The following is a 23,536-nucleotide window of genomic DNA, read 5'->3' as shown; positions in this document are numbered from 1 at the left end:
ATTACTTTGCTGCATGTGCAGTGCAATCTCAAAATACTCGTCTTTGTTTATAGATGTCTTTAACATTTTTGGTACGCAAGGCATTTGCTAAAACTTAGCTTCATGTTCAGTGTAATATCAAAATTTTAGATGGATGTTTTTTGTTGAAAATGATTGAATCACGAGTTGATTTTACAGGTTGCTGATAGCAGCGTTCTGCATACAACATATTGTTCAAATGTGAATTTTTTGCGCATGTGTTTGAAGCTTTTTTCTTTTGGGAGAAAATTAACACACATTTTTAACAATTTATTTGAGTACTGCTGTCCTACTTGGAGTGATATGTGAGGCTTTCTCAAGTTGTTGAACCATTTCAAAACTCTCAAACAAAACATGTATGTGATCATAGTAGGCTGCTCAGCCTCTTTCATTATGTGGATTAATTTTATGGGCATTATTGTGTTCATGAGTTACAAACAGCAATTTGTTGCTATCCTCTATATTGAATTCCTGATAAGTGAACCAAGCAACTCACAACTTTTTTCCTGTGCAGCTTGACATGAGTGTGCTTCAGAGTCGTTTGGATGCAGAGTTTCTTTTAGCCCATATGTGCACAGTTGGGTTTAAAGAGTGGATCGTTGTGCTTGCTACCTTATTGAGGCGCATGGAGGTGAGACTTAGACTTCATGAGATAAAATGATTAAAAACTCACAATTTATGAACGAGGCAAGTGGAGTGATTAGATCTACTCAATCTGGGAGTTTTTTTTGGCTGGTGAGCTGCCATGAAGCCTAGATTGACATGTTGTTATGCAGCATGTATAGGGGACATGCTCACAAATAGGCATGTTGAGTTCTTTGATGACAAAGGTTGCCTACCGTCCGGATCATGAATAAGTGCAATTTATCTATATGGCGTAAGGTGCCTTTCCAAAACATTTTCTTATGGCTCAGGATTCGAAAAAGCTAAGGAGCATTCATGCCAGCTGTGTCATGCAAATCATGTACACGACTGTACTAAAAGAATAGAAGGGGTAATTGTTTTTGTTCTGAGAGGGCCTAGAGTAATTACTAGCTAGCACTATCAGTTCTGTAGGAGACTTGAGGTTAGGGAACCATGAAGTGGGCTTTGGTTAGTCAGATGCTACGAGCTGAGGACCTTAACAATGTTGAGGCATCAGAGGGCCACATCTCTCATCCTATGCAGCCAAATTTAGAAAAATGACCACCGCATAGGACCAGGGCTTATGAGGCTTCGAGTCTATAAATGGCAGAACTTTTGTGATTCACATTAGGTGCTGCAAGCCTACTGGGATCGAGGTGGGTATTGATCTCTGCATCTCACGGCTCACATCTGCACACACGAACCAGTTATTCTACTCCATGACTTGCCTTTTGGCAAGCCAGAACTTATTTCGCCTTTGTAGGCCATCGATAACACCCGTTTCAGTGTATTTATTAGTTTGTTTGGATACATATCACTCTTCACCCTGAAATTCGTTGTGCACAGGTCTTGTTGGATCTTTTTAGAGGGGACCCTCGTTTATGGAATGCATACAGTCAAACTCTTAGGGTAAAGTTTAATAGCATTTTTCCATGTTCTGATTCTTTTGTATCTACTAACATGAGCTCATTCTTATCGTTTGTTTTACACTTTAAACAGTTGCAGTCCCATTTCTCTGAGTTTGAGGATCTGCTGTGCTCACTTGAAGAAGCTCTTGAGGCTGTCGTGTGAGATCAGAGAGATCAAATTAGTTTCAGATGTTTTCCATGCTGGAACTTTAAATTTGATCTACCAAGGCGGGTCATGAGTGCGCTTGCCCTAAACCAACTTGATGCGACTTGTTGCTCATCAAGTAAACAATTTCACTAACTTCCAACTTCCCTCTTTGAGGGGGTTTATAGGAGAAGGGCTTATGATGTAATGAAGGTACACAATTCTTTTGCATATCTCAAACAGTTAAGAGTTTGTTGCAGTTTGCTTAAGTGCAAAAGGGGGCAACATGAAGTTACACTTTTCTTTTACATTTGGGTGTGATGAGTCAATTGTAATCCTCGATTGGTAAGTCATATAAAGAGGATATAGTATGGAACGGTGCCCCCCCCCCCCCCCCCTTTCTTTTCCCTTTTTTGTCTCATGAATTCTTTTCCCTTTCTTGAGTTCAAAACTTGTTGGATCAATCTTTGTGGTCCCTTGGGATTGTTCCTACAGTGATAAAAACCTCTCTCTCTCTCTCTCTCTCTACAGTGATAAACTTTACTAGGGAGAGCTAGAGAGAGGCAGTCCCAGAGACACATTACAGATTTCTTTTCACTAGATATGGGACAGCCAGAGGAGCAGCCACCACTGCAGAGCTCGTCCCACACTCATTCGACCACTACTGGCACTCTCATCGACCGAGCATTGGAGCTACAGAGATGCAGACAACCGCGACTGAGGAGAGGAGCTACACAGCTTTGACGGAGACTACAACAGAAGATTCGAGCCGTACTCTCTCGACATCCAGAGTGCAGATGAGGATGGATCCTCACCATTTCTTCCATCTTTGTTTCACACACTGTTACATCCAGTTTACCGGGTACCTATTGTATCAGCTGCTACACCCACGTAGTTTTAGATTGTAGTAGTAGTAGTAGTATTTTGTTCCACTTCTAGTTCTTTTCTAGTTCTTTTGTACCCAGACATGGTATTAGATTCACTATTTTGTAACTGATTGGTCTCATAGGTCATTTTGGCCTTTTGAAGACGTTAATATAACATTTCATTTCATTTCATTTCTCTCTCTCTCTCTCTCTCTCTCTCTCTCTCTCTCTCTCTCTCTCGCAGAGATGTCTTGGGCTATATCTACTTGAGTTACACAGATATAGAGACACTTTATTGGGGAGAGATAGAGAGAGACAGTCCCAAAGACATATTACAGATTTCTTTTCACTAGATATGGGACAGCTAGAGGAGCAGCCATCATTGCAGAGCTCGGCCCACACTCATTCGACCACTACCGGCACTCTCATCGACCGAGCACTGTAGCTACGGAGATCCAGACGACCACGATTGAGGAGAGGGGCTACAGAGCATCGACGGAGACTATAGCAGAGGATTCGAGCCATACTCTCTCGACATCCAGAGTGCATGTGAGGATTGATTCTAGTAGTAGTATCTATGTTCTAGTTCTTTTGTATACAGACATGGTTTAAGATTCACTATTTTGTAACAAATTGACCTCATAGGTCATTTTGGCCTTTTGAAGTCGTTAACATAACATTTCATTTCATCTCTCTCTCTCTCTCTCTCTCTCTCTCTCTTGCCCTGCCCCCCCGCGCCTGCTCGTGCGCTGCACCCCCGCGCTTGCTCTGCTCTGTTCCCGCTCCCGCTCTCTCCCCCCCCCCCGCACCCACGCGCCGCTCCCCGATGCGTTGCCCTTTGCTCTTCTACGTGTAGGATGTCCAGCAGCCGGCACCCCCCCCCCCCCCCCCCCCCCCCCTTCTTCTACGCGTAGGAAGTTTTTTTTTTTTTTTTTCCGGACCATTCTCTCTGCCATACTGTCCCCCCCCCCCCCCCCCCCCCCCCCCCCCCCGGCCGCCCCCCCCCCCCCCCTCTCTCTCCCTCTCCCCGCCTGTACTCTATCGCTCCCCCTCCCTGGCCATACCGCCTCACGCTCCCCCACTCGCCCAACTGCCGCGCCCGCTGCTAGTGTAGGTGCACACATACATTTAGTGACTCCCTTGCGGACGGCGATCAAGCATGAGGAAGCTGAACGATAAAGCCGACCCCCTAGAGGATGCCATACAAAAGTGCAAAGAGGAAATGACGGAGATCATTACCAAGATGAACCGCAATCTCTTGGGCACAATAAACATGCTCGAAGGACGCGTGCTGATCCAAGAGAGCAAGATAAGTACGCTGGAAGACCGAGCGACGACTCAAGAGGAAGAGATTGCGTCACTCAAGAAAGATCTCGTCGAAGCACGATCAAGAAACACATTGGAAGAGGGCGAACTGCAACCCTCAGTAATCGAAGAAATCAGCACGATCAAGGAGCAAGTACGGGCCATCAAAGTGGGAGAAGAGCAGCACAAAGAAATGATGACTTCTTGGGTGGATGTTCTCACCAAAACTCAACAGAAGGCGGATGAAGCCGAGAAATGGATCAAGGTGGCCAAGAAAGGAAAAGGCAAGGAGATAACGCCCACGTCTACACCCAACATCATTAATCAGACACTAGAGGAGGAGCAAAGGAGACGGATGCGCGCTTTACATGTGAGAATTTGCGGTCTTAAAGACAAAGGCAATGTGGACGAAGAAGTAAAAGAACTCACAGCCTTGATGGGGATTCATGAGCCGACGCACACAAGGGCACGGAGAGTGGGCAACATAAAGAAAAATGGAAGCAGTGGAGAAACCTCAAAAGAAAGAGCACTCATCCTCCGTTTTCCCTCCATGGAAGCGAAGAAGTCCTTCTTGAAGAAAAGACCAACTCTTAAAGAGACTGTCATCTTTCTCGGGGATGATCTCACCCTCTCGCAGATCGCTCATATGCAGGAAGTAATGTTGGAGATTAGAGCGGCAAGGGGAAAAGGCAAGATTTCTTTTTACCGAGATGGAAAAGTGGTAATACTAGAGCGACGCTCCACATGACGGTGCGAGACTTATGGGACCACACTCAAAGTGGCTGCCTGGAACTGTAATGGATCTATGTGTCTTGATGTGGGTGCTTTTGAGGATAGCTTTACTGGAAGAGACATCATCTTTTACTCTGAGACACATCAGGCCCCTGGGCAATCCATGCCTCACATCTGTGGATACAGGTGGGAGACAGCCTACAGACAGGAGCCACGCTCAGAGCACAGAGGGTGGGGCTCGGGGGGAGTGGCAGTGTTATTTAGAGAGGATCTGCAGCCATTGATACATATAGCCCGCAGGGACGAGCAGGCTAGGTACATGTGGGTGAGATTGAAAGCAGAGACAGGCAGATACCTCTATCTAGCTATTTGCTACTTTCCCCCGAGTACATCAGTTTATGCATCACCGAGAGAACAGTCCTCTTTCTCTATTTTGGATGATGACATTATCATCCTAGGGGACTTCAATGCTAGGACTGCCCATCACCAGGCAGTGTTTTATGATACTTCAGAGGAGATGCTAAGAGAGCTAGATGTTGTAGAGACGGGCCTTACCAGACTATCACACAATGTGGAATATACTGAGTATGGGCGACACCTGATAGACATGGGCACTGCACATGGATTGGCCATCTTGAACGGCCTACAAAGATTTCCTACTGCGGGAGGTTTTACATGCTTCCCACACAGTCATGGAGCCAGCACAGTGGACTATGTCATGGCACAGCCGAATCTCATCTCTAGTATCTAGGATCTCACAGTTGGGCCCAGACCGGTCGGGGTGGCAGTGGATCATGCTCTGGTGTCGATAACCATCTCCTTCCAGTTCAATGTAGCACACAGGCCACGGGTAGCAGCCCCTACTTGCTACACATTCACACGGGAGACAGATTCTGTATACATGGACGGGATCTACAGACGCCTATGCACTGAGGGCCCGGGGCGACCTCTGGAGGGGCTAACTACTATACTAACACAGACATTATATGAGGCAGCAGCAGAAGCATGCCCACACACCCAGCCTGAGCAGAGCCACCGATCAGGGAGCATGCCTCAGAATAGCTGGTACGATGAGGAGTGCCGCTAGACTAGAGCCAGACTTCAGAGGGATGTGCTTTTGGGGGACGTCACTCACAGACAGTCACAGATTGACTTCCGACGCCTGGTGCGGCGGAAGAAGAGGGCTTTTTTGGCTCGACTTGAGCAGGATCTATATCAGCTATTCTTGAGTTAGGACTCGCGTGAGGCGTGGCGGCTCTTTCATGAGCAGTCCCCCCCCCCCCCCCCCCCCCCCCCCCCCCCCCCCCCCCCCCCCCCCCCCCCCTATTTCCTCCACAGAGACCTGGGGTCAGTACGCATCATCTTTGTACACAGTACCTGGACAGCCGCTCCTCCCCAACCCCCCCGATCCATGCCCACACGCATGTGTTTTTTTCACCATTGAGATGGTGAAGAAAGCTATTGACAGGATGAGGATTGGGAGAGCATATGATCATGATGGCTTAGTCGCTAAGCATTTCATGCATGCCAAAGACCTACTAGCAGAGCTTCTAGCAGTTATGTTTAACCGTGCCATGTGTGAGGGCCTACCGGACACTTGGAGCCTATCTACGATCGTGCCTATCTTCAAGTCAGGAGACCCCATGGAGCCTGGGAATTATCGCACTATTATGATTGGGCACACACTGGCACGGTTGTATGCATCCATTCTTGAGCAACAGCTAAGTAGATGGGCAGAGAGGGAAGGAATACGTGCAACTGGGCAGGCAGGGTTTAGGAGAGGCTTCTCTACTCTTGACCATATCCTGACACTCGGGGCCATCATCGAGGAAGGCAGATCTCATGGGAGACGGATCTATTGTAGCTTTGTGGACTTCCGCAAAGCTTTTGACACAGTACTCAGAGCTGGATTGATGCGTAGACTACAGGAAATGGGAGTACCCACAGAGCTCATTTGGGGGATCATGGCATTGTACAGATCAGTAGTAGGGCATCTACGCACCACGGAGGGACTTTCTACATCGGTTCACTCCACTATTGGGGTGAAGCAGGGCTGCCCGCTCTCTCCTACTCTTTTTGGTATGTATGTGGATGAGGTTTCTGACTACATTGACAGCGATGGGGATAAAGGTGCACAGTTGGCAAGGACATGGATTCCACTTTTGTTATATGCTGATGACATAGTGTTGATCTCCGAATCCCTAGAGGGAATGCAACGTCAGTTGGATGCTTTGCATACGTTTGCCCACGAAAGTGGTTTGTCTGTCAACCTTGGTAAAACCAAGGTTATGGTGTTTAATACCACCCCACAGTGGATCAGGAGGTCAGCACCTACATTCACATACGGCCAGGAGACTGTGGAGTACACAGACGCTTACACTTACTTTGGAGTGGTTTTTAGCGGACCTGCATTCTCACTTAGAAGAGCAACAGAGACCGGACTAACTAGAGCCCACGCAGCATTGGGTAGATTGGAGAGGATGTGTTCGTAGGTTCAGTTTCAGGAGCCTAGGACGAAGCTCTAGCTCTTTGACACCTTGGTGGCTTCAGCATTGCTCTATGGAGCTGAGATATGGGGACCTTCATTGGATCACCACGGGAGGCCGGGTCGCACAGATGGATGGGGGAACATGGAGAAACTTCTCGTCTCTATGATCTCGCGGCTCATTAGAGCCAAGGCATCAGTACCACGGGCCATTATCCAAGCAGAGCTAGCGGCCCCCCCACTAGTGGTGGAGGCGCTCACCAGATCAGTCTCCTTCATAAACCGCACATGGGAACTTCCTAGAGACAGATATGCTCTCATAGCACTTGAGTCCTCTCGACAGTTAGCCATACAAGGAGATACAACATGCTGGTATGGGGAGATGACATCATGGTTTCAGGCGCATGGGTTCAGCATAGACAGGCTGCCACCATTCCATTACTCATTGGATGCACCATCTCTCACTCTTACACAGTCAGAGATCACCAAGCTCATCCGCCAAGACCTGACCCAGCTAGACATCAGGAGGACATGGATACAACCAACACAGGAATTGGGCACGAAGATGGCTTTCTACAGAGACCACTTTCTCCAGCTTACGGAAGATGGTTTTGTGACGAGACCCAGATACATGGATACCCACTTGTCTCATGGGATACGATGTGCTATTGGCCAATTACGCACATCTTCTCACCAGCTGCGGATTGAGACTGGGAGATACAACGGAGTACCAGCAGAGGACAGGACATGCCCCTTGTGTGACATGGAACCTGAGACAGAGCTACATTATACGTGCCGCTGCCCCGTCTACTACGAGATATGAGGCCGCTTCCATTGCTTGTTCAAAGAGGGTTTTTGACCACTATCAAGAGTCATGGGATACGAAGATCAGAGATGCCTGGGTTTGTTCTTGCTCGAGCTGCATAGACACAGAGATAGCCTGATGAATGGCAAGGCTAGCCAGTATCAAAGACGGATCACAGACTTCTTCAGAGCAGACACGGGACAGCCGCAAGAGCCACTCCCACAGCAGAGCTCCCCCTCGTCCCACACCAGAGGCACATTGATTGACCGAGCGATTGAATTGGGGAAATCCAGGCGCCCATGACTGCGAAGGACTACAGAGCATCGACGGAGGCTACGACAGAAAATTCGGAGCACGCTGGCCAGGCATGCACGATGCCCGGTCAGACTACTAACCATGGAGGAAATTGATGAGATTCGCCAACGACCGATGCTAGATCTCTTGCGATTCAGCTATCCCAACAAGCTGCCCATTTTTGCTTAGTTTTTTGCTTGGCTCACATCGACCAATCTAGGATCCCATAGTATATATCTTTGTTTTGTACTGTTGTTAGGTTATTGTGTTACTCTGACTTTGTATCAGATCCACCATTTTGTAACTTTCTGGTCTCATAGGTCACTATGGCCTTTTGAAGACGTTAATATAACATTTCATTTCTCTCTCTCTCTCTCTCTCTCTCTCTCTCTCTCTCTCTCTCTCTCTCTCTCTCTTTCTTTGGGGAGAGCAGCAGAGACTAGACTGACTAGAGCTTATGCGGCCTTGGGAAGTTTGGAGAGGATGTGTTAGCAGGTTCAATACCAGGAACCTCAGACAAAGTTATGGCTCTTTGATACTTCAATAGCCTCAACAATGTTGTATGGGGTGTAGATATGGGGACCTTCGGTACGCCAAGATGGATGGGGACGTATGGAGAGGCCCTTGGTATCTATGATCTCTCGACTGATCAGAGCCAAGTCCTCCGTACCCCACGCTATCATTCGAGTAGAGCTAGCTACCTCTCCTATGGAGATTGAGGCACTTACTAGATCGGTCTCCTTTGTGCACAACTTGTGGGATACGACTAGAGACAGATATGCTAGACTGGCCCTTGAGTCTTCCAGGCAGTTAGCTCTTCAGGGGGACACTTCATGTTGGTATCCACATATGACATCATGGTTTCAGATGGATGGCTTCACCATGGATAGGTTGCCCCTTTCCAATACTCTCTCCAGGCACCCTCAATGTCTCTTACACGGGTGGAGATTACTAGACTCATTCGTCAGGACCTGATCTAGTTGGATACCAGGAGGACATGGATAGAGCTGCCACAGGAGTTGGACACGAAGATGGCTTTCTATAGAGAGCATCTTCTCCACCTCACAGGAGATGGGTTTGTGATTCGACCCAGCTACATGGACACACATATGTCTCATGGTTTGCAGTGTGCCATTGGTCAAATACGCATATCCTCACATCAGCTGGAGATTGAGACTGGTAGATTCAGAGGGATACCAACAGACAACAGGATATGTCGCTTATGCCAGCTAGAGCCAGAGCTACATAACATGTCATTGCACAGTGTATTATGAGATACGGGGCCGTTTCCACTGCTTATTCTGAGAGGGTTTTGGTCCTTTCTCCAGGGTTATGAGTTATGAGGATCAAAGATGTCTTGGGCTATATCTACTTGAGCTACACAGATAAAGAGACACTTTTGTGGGAGAGCTAGAGAGAGAGAGAGTCCCAGTGACAGATTATAGATTTCTTTTCACTAGATTTGAGACAGCCAGAGGAGTAGCCATCACTGTAGAGCTTTGCTCACACTCATTCGACCACTATTGGCAGTCTCATTGACCGAGCACTAGAGCGACAACACTCGTCTTCGAAAAGATGAGAAAAAAATTGTAAAAGGATTAGACACTACTAGACATCAGGTAAGACCACCATCGCCTACTTCGATGATCATGAAGAAACTTTTGGAGGAAAGAAAAAGCATCAACGACAAAAAAAAATTCAGCCAACATCAACAACACAATTCAAATGCTTTGACAATTTGTATTAGGACTTCACCTTTGATAAAAATCCCCATTTGTATTTTGATTTGACCTACTACCTACTTGCTTATGATTCTCTAGGGGAGGTACTCATCTTTCATCCTATGCCCAATTGACAATTCTCTTGGGAGGATGTTTGATATTTGGTCCTATATCGAGTTGACAATTCTCTATGGGGACACCTTTGTACTTTTGGGTGCTACTATGACACACACAGGGAGGCTTGTTGGGGTGTGTGACACATCTCCACCACCACAAATGAGAAACTTCTCTATTTTGGAAGCCTACACATTCAACATCACTGATTAGGTCATTAGATGCCCTCTCCCAAGTCTATAAAAGAAGCCTAAGCTACACTTTGTATCCAACTCACATCCATGCTCTACCCATCACTCCAGCCTAATTTGTATCCACCATTTTCATGTTATTATAATCATGATTTGCTACTTGTGTTAGTGTCAACTTCTCTCTCTAACCTCTCCTTGTAATTAACTTATTAATCATATCATGAGCAACTCACTCACGTTTTTGCCAAAACACCATTCCCAAAATCTATGAGCTACAAAGGTTAGTAGATCTCTCTCTCTCTCTCTCTCTCTCTCTCTCTCTCTCTCTCTCTCTCTCTCTCTCTCGGTGTAGTGAGATTATTCTTTTAGGGCGATTCTTCTAAAGAGAACTACTCTAAAATTTCAATTGTAAGTACATGTCTCCTATGAGCTACAAAGGTTAGTATATCTCTCTTTGTAAGTACATGGTGCTCTCTCTCTCTCTCTCTCTCTCTCTCTCTCTCTCTCTCTCTCTCTCTCTAGTTGTTGTGGGGATTATTCTTTTAGAGAGATTCCCTTAAAGAGAATTATCATATAAAGTTCAATTGTAAGTACATGGGACTCTTCTATGAGCTACAAAAGTTAGTATATCTTGATTCCTTGTCCCTTTTACATGCCATATTAGGGTGAAAGCATGTTAACTTGTCACGCTTTTTGTGCTAGTTAGCAGTTTCAAGTTAGCACATCTTCAAACAGTTGGGCGTTCGGTAAATTGTTCACAAATAATATCAAAATTTGTCGGAGGTTGTACATTTGGATTGCTTGTTTCAAGTGCTTTCTATTGATAAATCATATGTCATAGATTTTGGAGATGTAGCTGAAGTTATTGTACTAGTTAGCATATGTCAAAATTGTGCTAGTTAGCATTGTCTGGGCATGAAAAAGCATGACAGGTTAACATGCTTTCAACCATTAATGATCGATTATTGCATCTAGACCATCATTCACTTGGCAAAGAGTAGGTTCTTCACAAAAAGAGAAGGTTCGTAGGATGATGCAGCAACTTATGATGGACTTGTTTATGAGAGGCAAATTATAGTGATACATGGCCTATCAAATGTTGGGGGTAAAGTCCCATGTGGTCGGTTAGGCCAAGCGCCCACCCACTATACTCACATATGCTCTTGCTCGCGCACTTCAACTGGTATCAGAGCTCATGGCGATTGCGGAGAGCACGACGACATTGTGGAGGAGATTACGGTGAAGCTATGAAATTTTCAGCAATGTTCTACAACAGAATTGTGGCTGAGGAAAAGATCGATTTTCAGCTTGATTACTATCATCCTTATTGGAAACATTGTGCTCTACAACTTTCTAGTTGAAAGTTTTTCCAAATTCAATATTGATTTTGTTGTACGTTTGGCAGACTATCTACACGTCTAGGGTACACAATTGCAGATGTTTACAAATCTGTTTTGACCTATAAAAATAACTCATTTCAGGTCCATTCCCTTCAATCTCAACCGTTTTGTTGAGATCTAGAACTTTGTAGAAAGAAGTTTTTGCAAATTTTGAACGGTTTGGAAGATATTCACTTATTAACTGCAGGGTGTTCAGAAAGTTGACAATTATTTATGCCTATTGTGGTGATTTGCTACATTCGGAGAGCACAGATTGAGCTTTGTCATTCTCTTGTTTTGCACATTGATGTTTTTCTCTTCTCTCAGTGAAGAGTGTCGGTTGAGATTTTCAACAAATTTATACGCATACGTTGAGAACACTTTGTGGATGTATGCATTCTTGTGGGCTCTCAGGATTCAAGAGTGGATTTATCAAAGGTTATGTGCACTGACTTATGCGATTGAGCTAATTTTGGAGAGAATGGTGTACGGATTTGCAAAGGGTGTAAACATTTCTGGCATGATTGTGAGTTGAATTTTCAATTGATTCGGATACTTATCTAATACACATTTAGTGCATGCTTCATGCTCATTTATATTGTCATGTGGATGCACATGATATGCGCTTTTCGGCGGATGATATTCTTCGTCTTGCAATGGCATATGTGGATTGATTTTGAGTTGTTTTGAGCATCAATTTGTGTCATATTTTGGTTGGTTTGCATCCAAGCTTATGCTAATATATGCCTCGCTTGTAGAGTGCGATTGATGCACTTTGTGTTTCGGATTACAAGATTGTTTTCCAAGTTTAGGAAATTGAGACTTTGGGATAGCTCATGTATGTTTGAGTGCCAATTTTGCGCATGATTTGCTCATGGTTTTGAGTATATTTATGGCATGCATGGTCATTATGGCTAGATAGCCAAATACTACCGAAACTCTACTGAATTTTTCTTGTGAATTTATTTGTTTATACGCATGGTTTGCAGTCGTGTTTTGATTGCATCTCAGTGGTTGCTTTGTCACAGTGTTTTGGTATCGCATTGTGAGAATTTTTGCTCACCGGATTATGTCATTTGACATATATGTGGTAATCTCTTCAGGAGGGAGATCGTTGATGACAGTTTCATCGGTTACCACATAGTGGTCTTGGATTAGAGCGGGTTTTTTGGCATCATTTGAGTGGTTTTGCTCACTTGTTTTGTTACATTGATCGTCATATTTGCTGGCAGTTCTCTTAGACAGCTTATGCCAACTTATGTTGTATTTTGACAGTACTTGGTGTGTGAGTTAACAGGGCTTTGGCTATTGTCAGTTGATCGATTTGTGCTTGATCTTGTCACAGGTTATCGCCATGGATTTAGCATGTATATCATTGTCACGGTTTATGGTTTTCCATACAAAGTGTGATGGTTTAAACTTTGAGCATTGGAAAGAAGGTATGCATGAAGCATTGACTCAGTTGTTGCCACTATAGGGCATGGATACTAGGCCAGAGTCTATGACTGACGATGAGTGAGAGGACTTGGACGAGCTTGCACGTTCAACAATCATGTTACACTTTGATGAGTCTGTCTATCACATTGGTTTGAATGCATATACAACTAGAGATTGATGGCAAAGATTGTGCAATACTTTTGGCACAAATGATTCTAGAGAGATGCCTATAGTTAAAGGGTGATCTTGCAAACACATAACTGTTGTGTATTGGCATTGTGGTCATACAAGGCATGTACATAGGTGTTTTCGACGGATGAGACAATGCAAGAGACAACACAAGAGACAACACAAGAGGGATGCTATCACTTTGGATTATATGGGAGGAGACGTAGAGTATGTGGCTACATATGACGGAGATGGCGACTCTTGAATTTATTATGTTGGTTTTTGACAACACATTACCTTGGCATTGGATATTAGATGTGAGTGCTAGATTTCATTTCACGCCGAGTTGTGAGTGGTTTAGCACATATGCTACTGGTATGCTTGGACGTGTGTGTCTAGCTGATGGTTCAATACATGACATAGTTGATGCAGGAGATGTCAGGCTATTGTTGTTGAGTGGTATATCATACGTGCTGCGAGATGTAGGGCATATGCGAGGTTTGACGCAGAGCTTGATCTCTCCGAGTCAGTTACAAGACAACGGATGTCAGGTAGTGCTGGGCGAGCATAGTTTCAGATTGCATCGTAGACAGTTAGTCATAGCAAGAGATGCTACTATTGGCACAATCCATGCGATGCTAGTACGTCACGTGCGAGACATCATAGTCTTCGTGAGTACGCAACCATGTAGAGAGACAAGGCATATCTCCTTTGCAGATAGGTTGCATGATGCTCCAATTTGTGAGCATGTTGAGCCAGTTGTGCAGCAGGGCATGCCATTCATGGATACGATGACGGATATGGATGGCTTGAGTGCTGGGATTGAGCCGTGATTCAGTCATTCATGGATATACTTGGGCCAGAGGCTGATGTGTGTGAGTTGGAGCTAGGCATTTCTCTTTCCACACATAGTTTAGAACAAACAGATGCTCTTGGTGCGCATGTGACATGTGATGGACACGAGAATGGATTCCAAGGATCGGAGTTTGGGTGTTAGGGTGATTGCCATGAGTGGAGTTCTGAGCCATATTTGACTGAGATGGTTAGATTCATAGAGATTGCCAGGATTGCATCAACATTTGGAGTCTCATGTACGAGATACTAATCTCAAGACCCAAAATTGCATTTGTGATAGGTGTATTTGCAGTGGGAGTAGTTAGTAGTGCAGTGAATGACGTTGGCCTTGAGCATAGGGATATTTTGTAGCGTATGGTGAGATACTTGCGGGATGTGTGCGGCTTTGGTGAGGAGTACGTGGTTGATCGCTCTATGCTTTGTCTACGATTAGAGATGGATGCACATAGATTCAGTGAGTCAGTGGGCGTTGGCTGAGGTAATACTTGTGATGGCCTTGTACAGGTTTTGTATGGTTTTCTTTTCTCTCACGGCCACATTGGCCTTTACGTGGGAGTTTGTTGGGGTAAAGCCCTATGTGGCTGGTTAGGCCAGGCGCCCGCCCACTATACTTATTCATTATGTACATAATAGAAGAAGGGGGTTCACATATTGAGAGTGAGTTTTAGCCCTGGGAAACACAAGGTCTCCTCTCTTCTCCATTGCTGCACACACTCATACACGCTCCCACTCACACACTTCACTGAAGTGGCCATACTTTGGGAGATAGGCTACCTTATTCGTTCTACTTATTCACTTAGAAGTATTCTAGTTTGACTTGTCTAACCCGAGTCTTAATTATTTTTTCCCTTTCATTATTCTCTCTATCTTATAGGTCTTCTGAAGCTTTTGTAGATGTTACACTTCTCTCTTTCTCCATCCTCTTCTATTGTGTGTGTCTGTGTTGTGTGTGATTTCCTTCTTGAAAAACATGTCTTGAATTTAAGACTCGTTATATAGATCGATGAGATCTCTTGTGATTGTCTCTACAATGCTAACAAATTCTCCATGTATGTGTGTGTGGCAAGAAATGAGAAAATGAGATAGAATTTGATGATACTAAGATTCACTCAAAGCAAGTAATCAATGCAAGTTTATTCACTAATTCCAATTTTGCACAAGGTAATACAAGTGGAGTATGTAAAGCAGAGGCTCATGCTTACATTTTTTCTTTTTTGTCAACTTTTAGCAGTATTTCGCTCTCATCAGGCATAGTATTGAGCCATATTAGTATTGATTTGTGAAAGGTAATGCAAGTGGAGAATGTAAGATAGTACTGATTTGTGAAAGCTAATGCAAGTGGTAGAGGTTGCATGTATGGGAAATAGGTGAAAGTATCAATACATGCCACCACCATCACAACAAAACACATAATTAGTTATAAGTGGTAGACAAGTATCATTATCTAGGCATAATTGTTACCCATGTCAACCATATAGGCCATCACTAAAAAAATCAGTAGTAGATTGGTTGTCCCAAGTATGGTGCATGCTAATGAGTTGCTCAAATAATGTGTCCACATTCATAGTCTTGGTGGACAACACCTTGATATAAAATTCTCTCAATTTCTCCATCTCCATGGCTATAAGCTTATAACTACATGGCAGGCCCTTCATTTTTTAGCTATAACCTCCAAGATAATGATGGATATAGGGGTATGTGTCCTTGCCAAATATATTTTTTGGATTTATGTGAGGAGGTTATTGAAGAACAATGAGGTATCTTGGGAAGGTAAGTTCAAAGTAGTATCATAAAGAGACTCCACAATCCACCACGATTGAAGTTTAATGTTATGGAAAAGGAGAGCACCTTTGTTTACTTTCCTTGATCTTTCTATTAAGGACTATTTATATTGGAATGCATGCTAAGAGGAGTAAAATTTCTAAGCAATAGCATTTACATCCAAATTAATCCATGAACTTTTATTTTGTGTGGTTTATAGATAGTCATTAGGTAGGGTAGATTATTTTAAATCCCAATTTGTAGTGTTAATACCTTTGTGCACATCTTCATAGGTTTGTAAGACCAATGGAAAGTATGTTACATGTTACGATGTTAACTCTGTAAACATAGTACCACTTTTTTACATGAATAGAAGCAGATTGGAGCAAGGATACAAAGATGGCTAGAAGGTTGGAATAATTGGAATTATTGGCCAAGTTGAACATTGAAATTCTCATTCAATTTTAAAATTTTTGCAAAGCAATATTGTATAAAACTATGAGGGTTCAATAAGACTTTGAGATTGTAATGAATTTATAGATGATGAGCCTAAATGAGTAGATTGGATTTGAGTGAGTCATTGTTCAACCTACATAACCCTAGAATTTAATATTTTTAAAATTCCTAAATATAAAAGTCACTTCTAATGCGTTTTTAAAGGTCGTTGTGTGAGAAACACATTGTACAAAAGAGCTTCCATCAAGAATTCAACGTGTCTTTAGAGATCATTGTGTGAAAAACACATTGTACAAAAGAGATTCCATCAAGGATTCAATTCACAAGTTTTTGCATTTAATGTGTCCATTTGCAAACCCAGGGCCATCACCTTTCAAAATGTGTATCATATCAGGTAAGTTAACTTGAGATAATTATTAATAATCCAAAATGTATACTTTCGTGTATATATTAAGGAGGGTGGGATTGTCTTTAATAGGCATACAATGTAAATATAGAATATTGGGATCCTAATAACAATCAATTTATTAAATGTACGTGTTACAGGGATCTCTTTGATGAGCAACTCTCGCAAGGTTTGCAAATCCAAGTACGAAGTGCTAATCTCCAATTCATGATCTTCAATTTAATCAATTTCATTGGATGCTTTGGGTTGGTTAGGGACAACTATCGATGGGTCAAATCTGTTATTAAAGTAGTATAAAGTGCATACTTTTGTAATTTTTTGGTTGGAAGAAGGTTAAGAGTGGTACTCCTAAACTAATGCAAGCATATTGCATCAATTTTGACCACCTGAAAAAAAGATAGTTCATGATTTTTTCCACACTTTAAATTATCCTTTTCAACTCCATCACATTGTATTAGAGTACTCTATCACTCCCCTTTTGGTTTGTTCAATTTTGAACTTGCCTGCTCATCAAACTACCTAGTCTGGTTAGTTGTTGTGTAATTAAGATTGACTGTCTATTGGCCTTGATATGTTGTTCTTATTTTTTAACTTATTAGTTAGTGTGGATAGGAAATTCCATTATGCCTAGAAAATATAAGTAATCTTTGTGCCCTAATTGGGTCAACCTATTTTGTATTGACATTGGGATGATAGCGCGCACATAGTTATGTTGCATCGTCCTCGCAGTAACCTACTAACTTTGGTGTTGTTGCGGAGGATGGACTCTAAGTTGGTTGAGTGGACTATTTTTAGCTTAGAGACCCGCTAAACTAGCAAACATACCATTTGCATTCACACTTACGATAGTGTAGCAAAACTCAATTTTGATGCTTGAAAAAAGCTAGGAGTGAAGATTGTCAAAGTTGATGATGCCAAAGCGTACAACCAAGGGAGATAATGAATGTGTGTGTGTGTGTGTGTGTGTGTGTGTGTGTGTGTGTGAGAGAGAGAGAGAGAGAGAGAGAGAGAGAGTATTGAACCAACCAACATGGCAATGAATTAATGATTACACAATGGGGGCCAAGTGTGCTTATATACTCATTGGGCCACCTTGTCTGTAGCTCATATTGGACATATGTAGGAAGACCAAGTCGATGAAGAAGGTGCCATGGACACCCCAAAAGCCGCTATGTAGTGAATACGCCTCAAATTTTCTATTACCAACCTCTCACCTGAGAAGTGTCCATCTTGAGCACTAGTTGCCTCACAAAAAATTGAATTGTAGACCACACTACATCCAGAATCCATTTGTGAACTATGAACACATCACCTCCAGATATTCTTAGACAATGAACTTTTGAAACACATCTTATCCATAATTCAACCAACAACAATGGATTGTCTGCAACACATCCATAATGTTTTTTATATGTCGTGTTGGTTACTTGCTAGATGCAAGTGCTTTCAACACATCCATAGTGTTTTGTATACGTCGTGTTGATTCCTTGCTATATTCATGTGCCTTGAGCTTTGATCCATGGGTTCAAACACCAATAACTTGAACTCTTAACACATGGGTCCAAATTACTTGTAGGGAGTAGTGTTTGCCTCTCTGTACCACTCACAAGCCTCTGTGGTTGAAGCAAGTGGTGGCAATGACCACCTAACTAGAAGGCAGGAGCCCTTGCCAATGTAGTCTCTACCGCACTGACAATCTCCCTCAAGTCCTTTCTTGAGTAACTCTCACTACTATCCTCATCATGCTCGCTTGTGACTTTGTCCTTTGTCAAGATTTTTCCTTTGCCTTTGGATCTACAATCCTTAGAAAAATGAACACGCTTTCCTTAATTGTAACAATGGCTAGTGGACTTATTTCTAGAACCCAAAGTAGGAAGTGCTTCACCACCATTTCTAGAAACTCAAATTTTGCCGACTGATAAACATGGATTCCTGTCCAATGAAAAAAGAGCTGAAATTTCCAAATTCAAGCTTTTTCTTCATGATTTAAGATAGTGTCCTAGACACTGTTTCATACTCATGAGGCAATTTTGTGAGTACCAAAGCAGGTAATTGGCTACTTCAATGCACTTTTCATATCTGATAGTTGATCATGAATAACATTTGCCTTTATTATAAAATACTGCATGCAACTTTTGTTTTCAAGCTTAATGGAAAACAATTGTCCAAGGAGGGTGACTACTTGCGTCATAGGATCTCGATCAAACTTTTTGACGAGCTTAGACCGCATTGCATTGGTAGTCTTTAAAGTCTTTGTGGATGGATAAATTTCTTTCATGAATGGCTGACATCGCCTTCACATTGCTATCATCCCAATCAGCACATGATTTGAGGTGCTCCTCATCGTGAAGGCGGGTGTACCTATTCTGCATGTCCCTCATAGGATGCGCCTCCAAGCTATGGATGATATCCTGTGATCCTTTATGTGAAAACCAAAGCCACATGGCAAGTTCCAATGAGCATAATTATCCCCATTCAGTTTGTCGCTGGCATTTGAGCAACGGGGTGCCATCTTGCGGGTACAAGTTTTAGGAAAGATAAGACTTCCTCCTCGCACTCCCAAAAAGCTTCACAAAGTGTTCCCCCAAGCCGCACCAAAACAGGTTCTCCAGTGTCTTCCCAAGGAAAACTTTGAGCACCACTGTTCCCACCTTCCAAGCCACCAAGGGCAACAACGTTTCAAAATGATTTCTCCACGGACCGTAGGCAATGACATCTCAAGATGTTGGTAAACTCCACTAATGCCAAAGGACCTTCTCATGCTAGCATCTCAAGATGTAGATGCACATGGGCCCAAGCTTGCACTCAAGCCTTGCTAAACATAGCGTATCAAAATGTTATCACTAGGCACCTCTCAAAATGCTGCCAAAACGTAGCTCCACCTCTTTTTCCCAATGTTTCAAAATGCAATCGCAAGTTTTGTCATCTATCCATTTTCTTTAGAATTTTTTACATTGCTTTTGTCCTTTTCAAGTTTTTCACTTAAAGCTGACCATAACTTTGGGCTAGAAACCATAGCTATGAAATTTGGAAAAAACTATAAAACAGAGTATATTAAAAGAATTTCTTTTATGAAGAGCTTGAAATGGAATTTTAAGGCATCATAGGCGAAGTTTGGAAAGTCTAAATTGCATATGAGATGGAACATGTATTACGATCCATTGATATCCATAGTTTTACTAGAGGCTTATAGAAGTGCTAGTGTATGCCTTGTAGGTTACATCCCCAAATTTTCATGCAATTTGAACTCATTTGACCATCCAAAAGGCCTAAAGACGATTAAAACTATGCAAAACTATAGAAACAAGAAAAATTGTTGCAAAAGTGTTTTGATGTGAGATTTGATAATTCCAGAGAGTTCTCTTGTGTGATACATTTAAAAAAATCCCAAACGTTGGCTCAAAGGACATCAAATTCAAATCTATGATTTCAAAGACTAGATACAAGTAGGGGATTTCAAGGGTATTTTAGGAATTCATTCCCATTGCACTTAAGGGGACATAGGAAACAAGTGTGTAAAACTTCATTGTTAACTAGGATATGGATTACAATCTAGGGGCAATCAAATTTGACAAAGATTTTTTCAACCACCACTTGCACAAAGCATCAACAATGTACCCCTAGCACTGTTTTGCATTTGGAGAGCTTTTGAACCAAAAACACAGAGCCAAAAAAAGTCTGCAAGAAATGCAAACAACAAAGCACACTTTGGAACCCTAGTTTGGAAAGGAAAATCAAAACCAAATTCTTTGAAAACTTGGGAAAATATTGTCCAGGGACAAGGCAAGAAGCTTATGAATTCATAATTTTGATCTCATGATGATGCACATGGCTCGCAATCCATGGGTACTCACATCAAAAAATGGAAATTGTACTAGTCATAGCCTATAGCCTAAGCAGTGCAATCCTGAAGGCATTTCAAATTCAAAAGTTATATGGCTCAAAAACAAGCTAGGAACACATCTACAGAGTCCAAAAATGAAAGCTACAAATCAAACATAGACACATCCATTTAAGTGGGTAAAATAACTCCTAATCTTTTGGAAATTTGGGTCATCATTGTAAAGGGAGAGAACAAGAGAGTGGTAAATTCAGTTTGTAGATGCACATGGATTGCGATCCATGGGAACCCACATATGACTTGAAACTTTAGCATCGCATAGATCTAGCCCAAAATCGAGGCCTGATGAAGTTAGCGACCAAAAAGCAAGAAATTTAGATGATACAGGTACAATTGTTGGTTTTGAGATAAATCTTCATCCAAATTCATAATAGAACAAACCAACGGTAGCAAAAGACTAGCACAAGAGAGTAAATAGGTCACATTTCAAAAATTGAGCACAAGGATCGAGATCAATGGGCTCCTTCATAGTCGCAAAACTTAGTTTTGCAAATTGAATGTACAAGTCAAAATGAGTCTAGCCATATAGGTATCTCTGAAGAATATTTTTTGGAAGAACTATTATTGATATTTTTAAGTAGCATTGAAGCTATTTTAAGTGCAATTCACCTCACCTCTTAACTTTTGACACAAAAGTCTAAACTGAGTCGGGTATAGCTAGGCATAAGCTTCGGACCAATAAAACATGACATTGACAAAAAAGGATTTTGTATTAAGAATGTTTTTCAATAGGATTGAAACTTTTAGGATGTCCAACCTAGGCATCCCAAGACCTGAGGACCACCAGAAGAGAACAGGCTGACTTACTATCCAAAGACCTAACAAGGGACAAATGGAAATTGTTTTGACTAATCCATGAGCTTCATGTTTCAAGCTAGATACATAGCATGATGAAAAGATAAAGACAACCTAGAGTAACTATGACACTCTTGCCAAATTGACCACATATCCTACAACACTTGTAAGAGAAAGTTTGAGAGAAAACTGGGAGATGTATCCTTCTTATCAAGCCATACCTCATATTTTTGGCTTATGCAACTTTAATGAGTGGTTATTGGGCTCATATGGAGCCACTCTAGAAATTGCATCCATCAACTTAGATGTATTGGTCTAGAGACATGAGCAAGAGCAAGACCACTATTCACAGAGGTATTTGTAATATCTCAAGCTAGGGAGAAACAGTAAAATGCAACAAAAAGTGAGTCGTCTCCAAAATTTGGGAGTTCCAACTTTGGCAATGGGGCACTGAGAAAAAATCCAAATATCAGGTACCACATTGTACTTTAGTTTGTTAGAGAAGAAGAGCCTAATATATGTATTTGGGGTGACACATGGTAGCTTGCAGGGTGGAATAATATTTGGTGAAAATAGCTAAGATTAATAGCTTGGTTCCTTTTTAATTGAAAAAATTGGTGGGTAGCTATATGGTAATCAATTAAAGATATAGCAACCCCCACTCAATGAATCATGATGGCACAAATATTTGAGTTGTCCTTCATGTCTCCATCCACATCACCAATTGTTTGAAAAGTCTCTCTTATCTTGCTTACATGCATTAGAGGTCTAGTTGTAGCTTAGAATGCTTGTCTTGTCTTGTCCTTGCTTTCCTGAATTGGAAATCTAATTGTAGCTTAGAATACTTGACAAGTTGACACAATAAAGCTTCAATGCGATAGTAGCTCCCCCCCCCCCCCCCCCCCCCCAAACACACACCATAAGCCCATCTTATTTCACAGATTAAATATAAATATTTGTGGAGGATTGGTTCCGTAGAAAACATGTTAGCCATCATACTAGACAAAAGTAGGAATTAAAAAAAAAAATCATGAGTTCTTGAGCGGTGGTTTCACCTAATCCCACTCTTCCTGCGCTACAGTTGCATCTCCACATAAGTATAAAGGCAACCGTGTGGGCAAAAGTGGTTATAAAGTTTTTTGGATCATATAATAAGCTCAAAACTTGTTATAAAAATTATGATAATCTCCAATATATCACTGAGGCCTACATGGTGTGCACTTGAAATGCATGTTGTTGCACTCATAAACCCAAAATTGGCATAGCATATATGGTCTTGAGAAAGTATGGTCAAGAAAACACATACAGCGTAATGACATTAGACAAATTGAGATTGATTTTGTAAACCATAGCTAGAGCTTCCCTAACCAAACGTAAACAAGATTGCACTAGACCCTATCTCCCTTGAGAAGACAAAATCCTTTTTAACAAACAATCACTAGTAGGTTAAGGATGTCTATCTTTGATGTGACATCAATAACATGTGGTGAGATAATTGTGTATTTGTCTTCCCGCTTAAATGATGAATATTCTAGCAATCTCATTTTTGTGGATGGTGTCAGGTACCTTATCTCACCTTTATCAAATACTAGGGGTCTCCAATCTATGCAGTGAGGCATTTATTGGTTGTACGTAGCTATAGATTGTTGATTTTTTTTGGAGAAATAATTAAATGTTTTTCAAGACCCAAATGATCTTCAATTCCACTTTGTGTTTTGGATTTCAATTTCATTTGCTCAAGGTCTTGAACACAATGTTTTTAACACTTTATATATAGGCTTTAATGCTAAATTATGAATACTAATCGAACGGTCTCAATTTGAAAGAAAATTAAACATAAACACAGACATATACTTCGCCTTTGTTATCTTTGGTTGGGCAATTACTATTATTTACATTTCTAGATATAAGTATTTATAATTTAATAATATGGCATTCTAGACTTAATTGCCATTAGTATTTGCAAAACTATGTTACACGAGGGTTGGATTTCATCCCTCATAAAATTTGGGTATGCTAGGTCTATTCCTATTCCCCCCTTGGTACACAATGTCTCCTTTCTTGTTTCAAAGGGGCTAAATTCCACAAAAAGTTAATTTACTTTGAGAACGCAACCTTTTTCAACAAAAGCCTCCCCGCTCTTAACACAACCTCCGTGAATGATTGGATT

At 42.1% G+C, this 23,536-nt stretch overlaps 1 protein-coding gene across 2 annotated transcripts in view; it reads left to right on the top strand.

The window, feature by feature from the left end:
* Positions 1-2,066, top strand: part of LOC147443965 (uncharacterized) — a 103,972-nt gene extending 101,906 nt beyond the window's left edge. For both annotated transcript variants that reach the window (XM_086526751.1, XM_086526750.1), the window contains 3 exons: positions 533-649; positions 1,489-1,551; positions 1,642-2,066. In XM_086526751.1, the coding sequence (XP_086382877.1) occupies positions 533-649; positions 1,489-1,551; positions 1,642-1,713 (252 nt within the window). In that variant the 3' untranslated portion in view covers positions 1,714-2,066. The remainder of the gene's footprint in view (positions 1-532; positions 650-1,488; positions 1,552-1,641) is intronic.
* The last annotated feature ends 21,470 nt before the right edge of the window (positions 2,067-23,536 follow it).

This window comes from Adiantum capillus-veneris, chromosome 13, assembly GCF_014529385.1.
Source record: "Adiantum capillus-veneris isolate H3 chromosome 13, ASM1452938v2, whole genome shotgun sequence".
In the NCBI taxonomy this organism is placed as follows: domain Eukaryota; kingdom Viridiplantae; phylum Streptophyta; class Polypodiopsida; order Polypodiales; family Pteridaceae; genus Adiantum; species Adiantum capillus-veneris.
The sequence above is the reverse complement of the archived record's forward strand: the minus strand, read 5'-3'. Positions and strand labels throughout refer to the sequence as shown.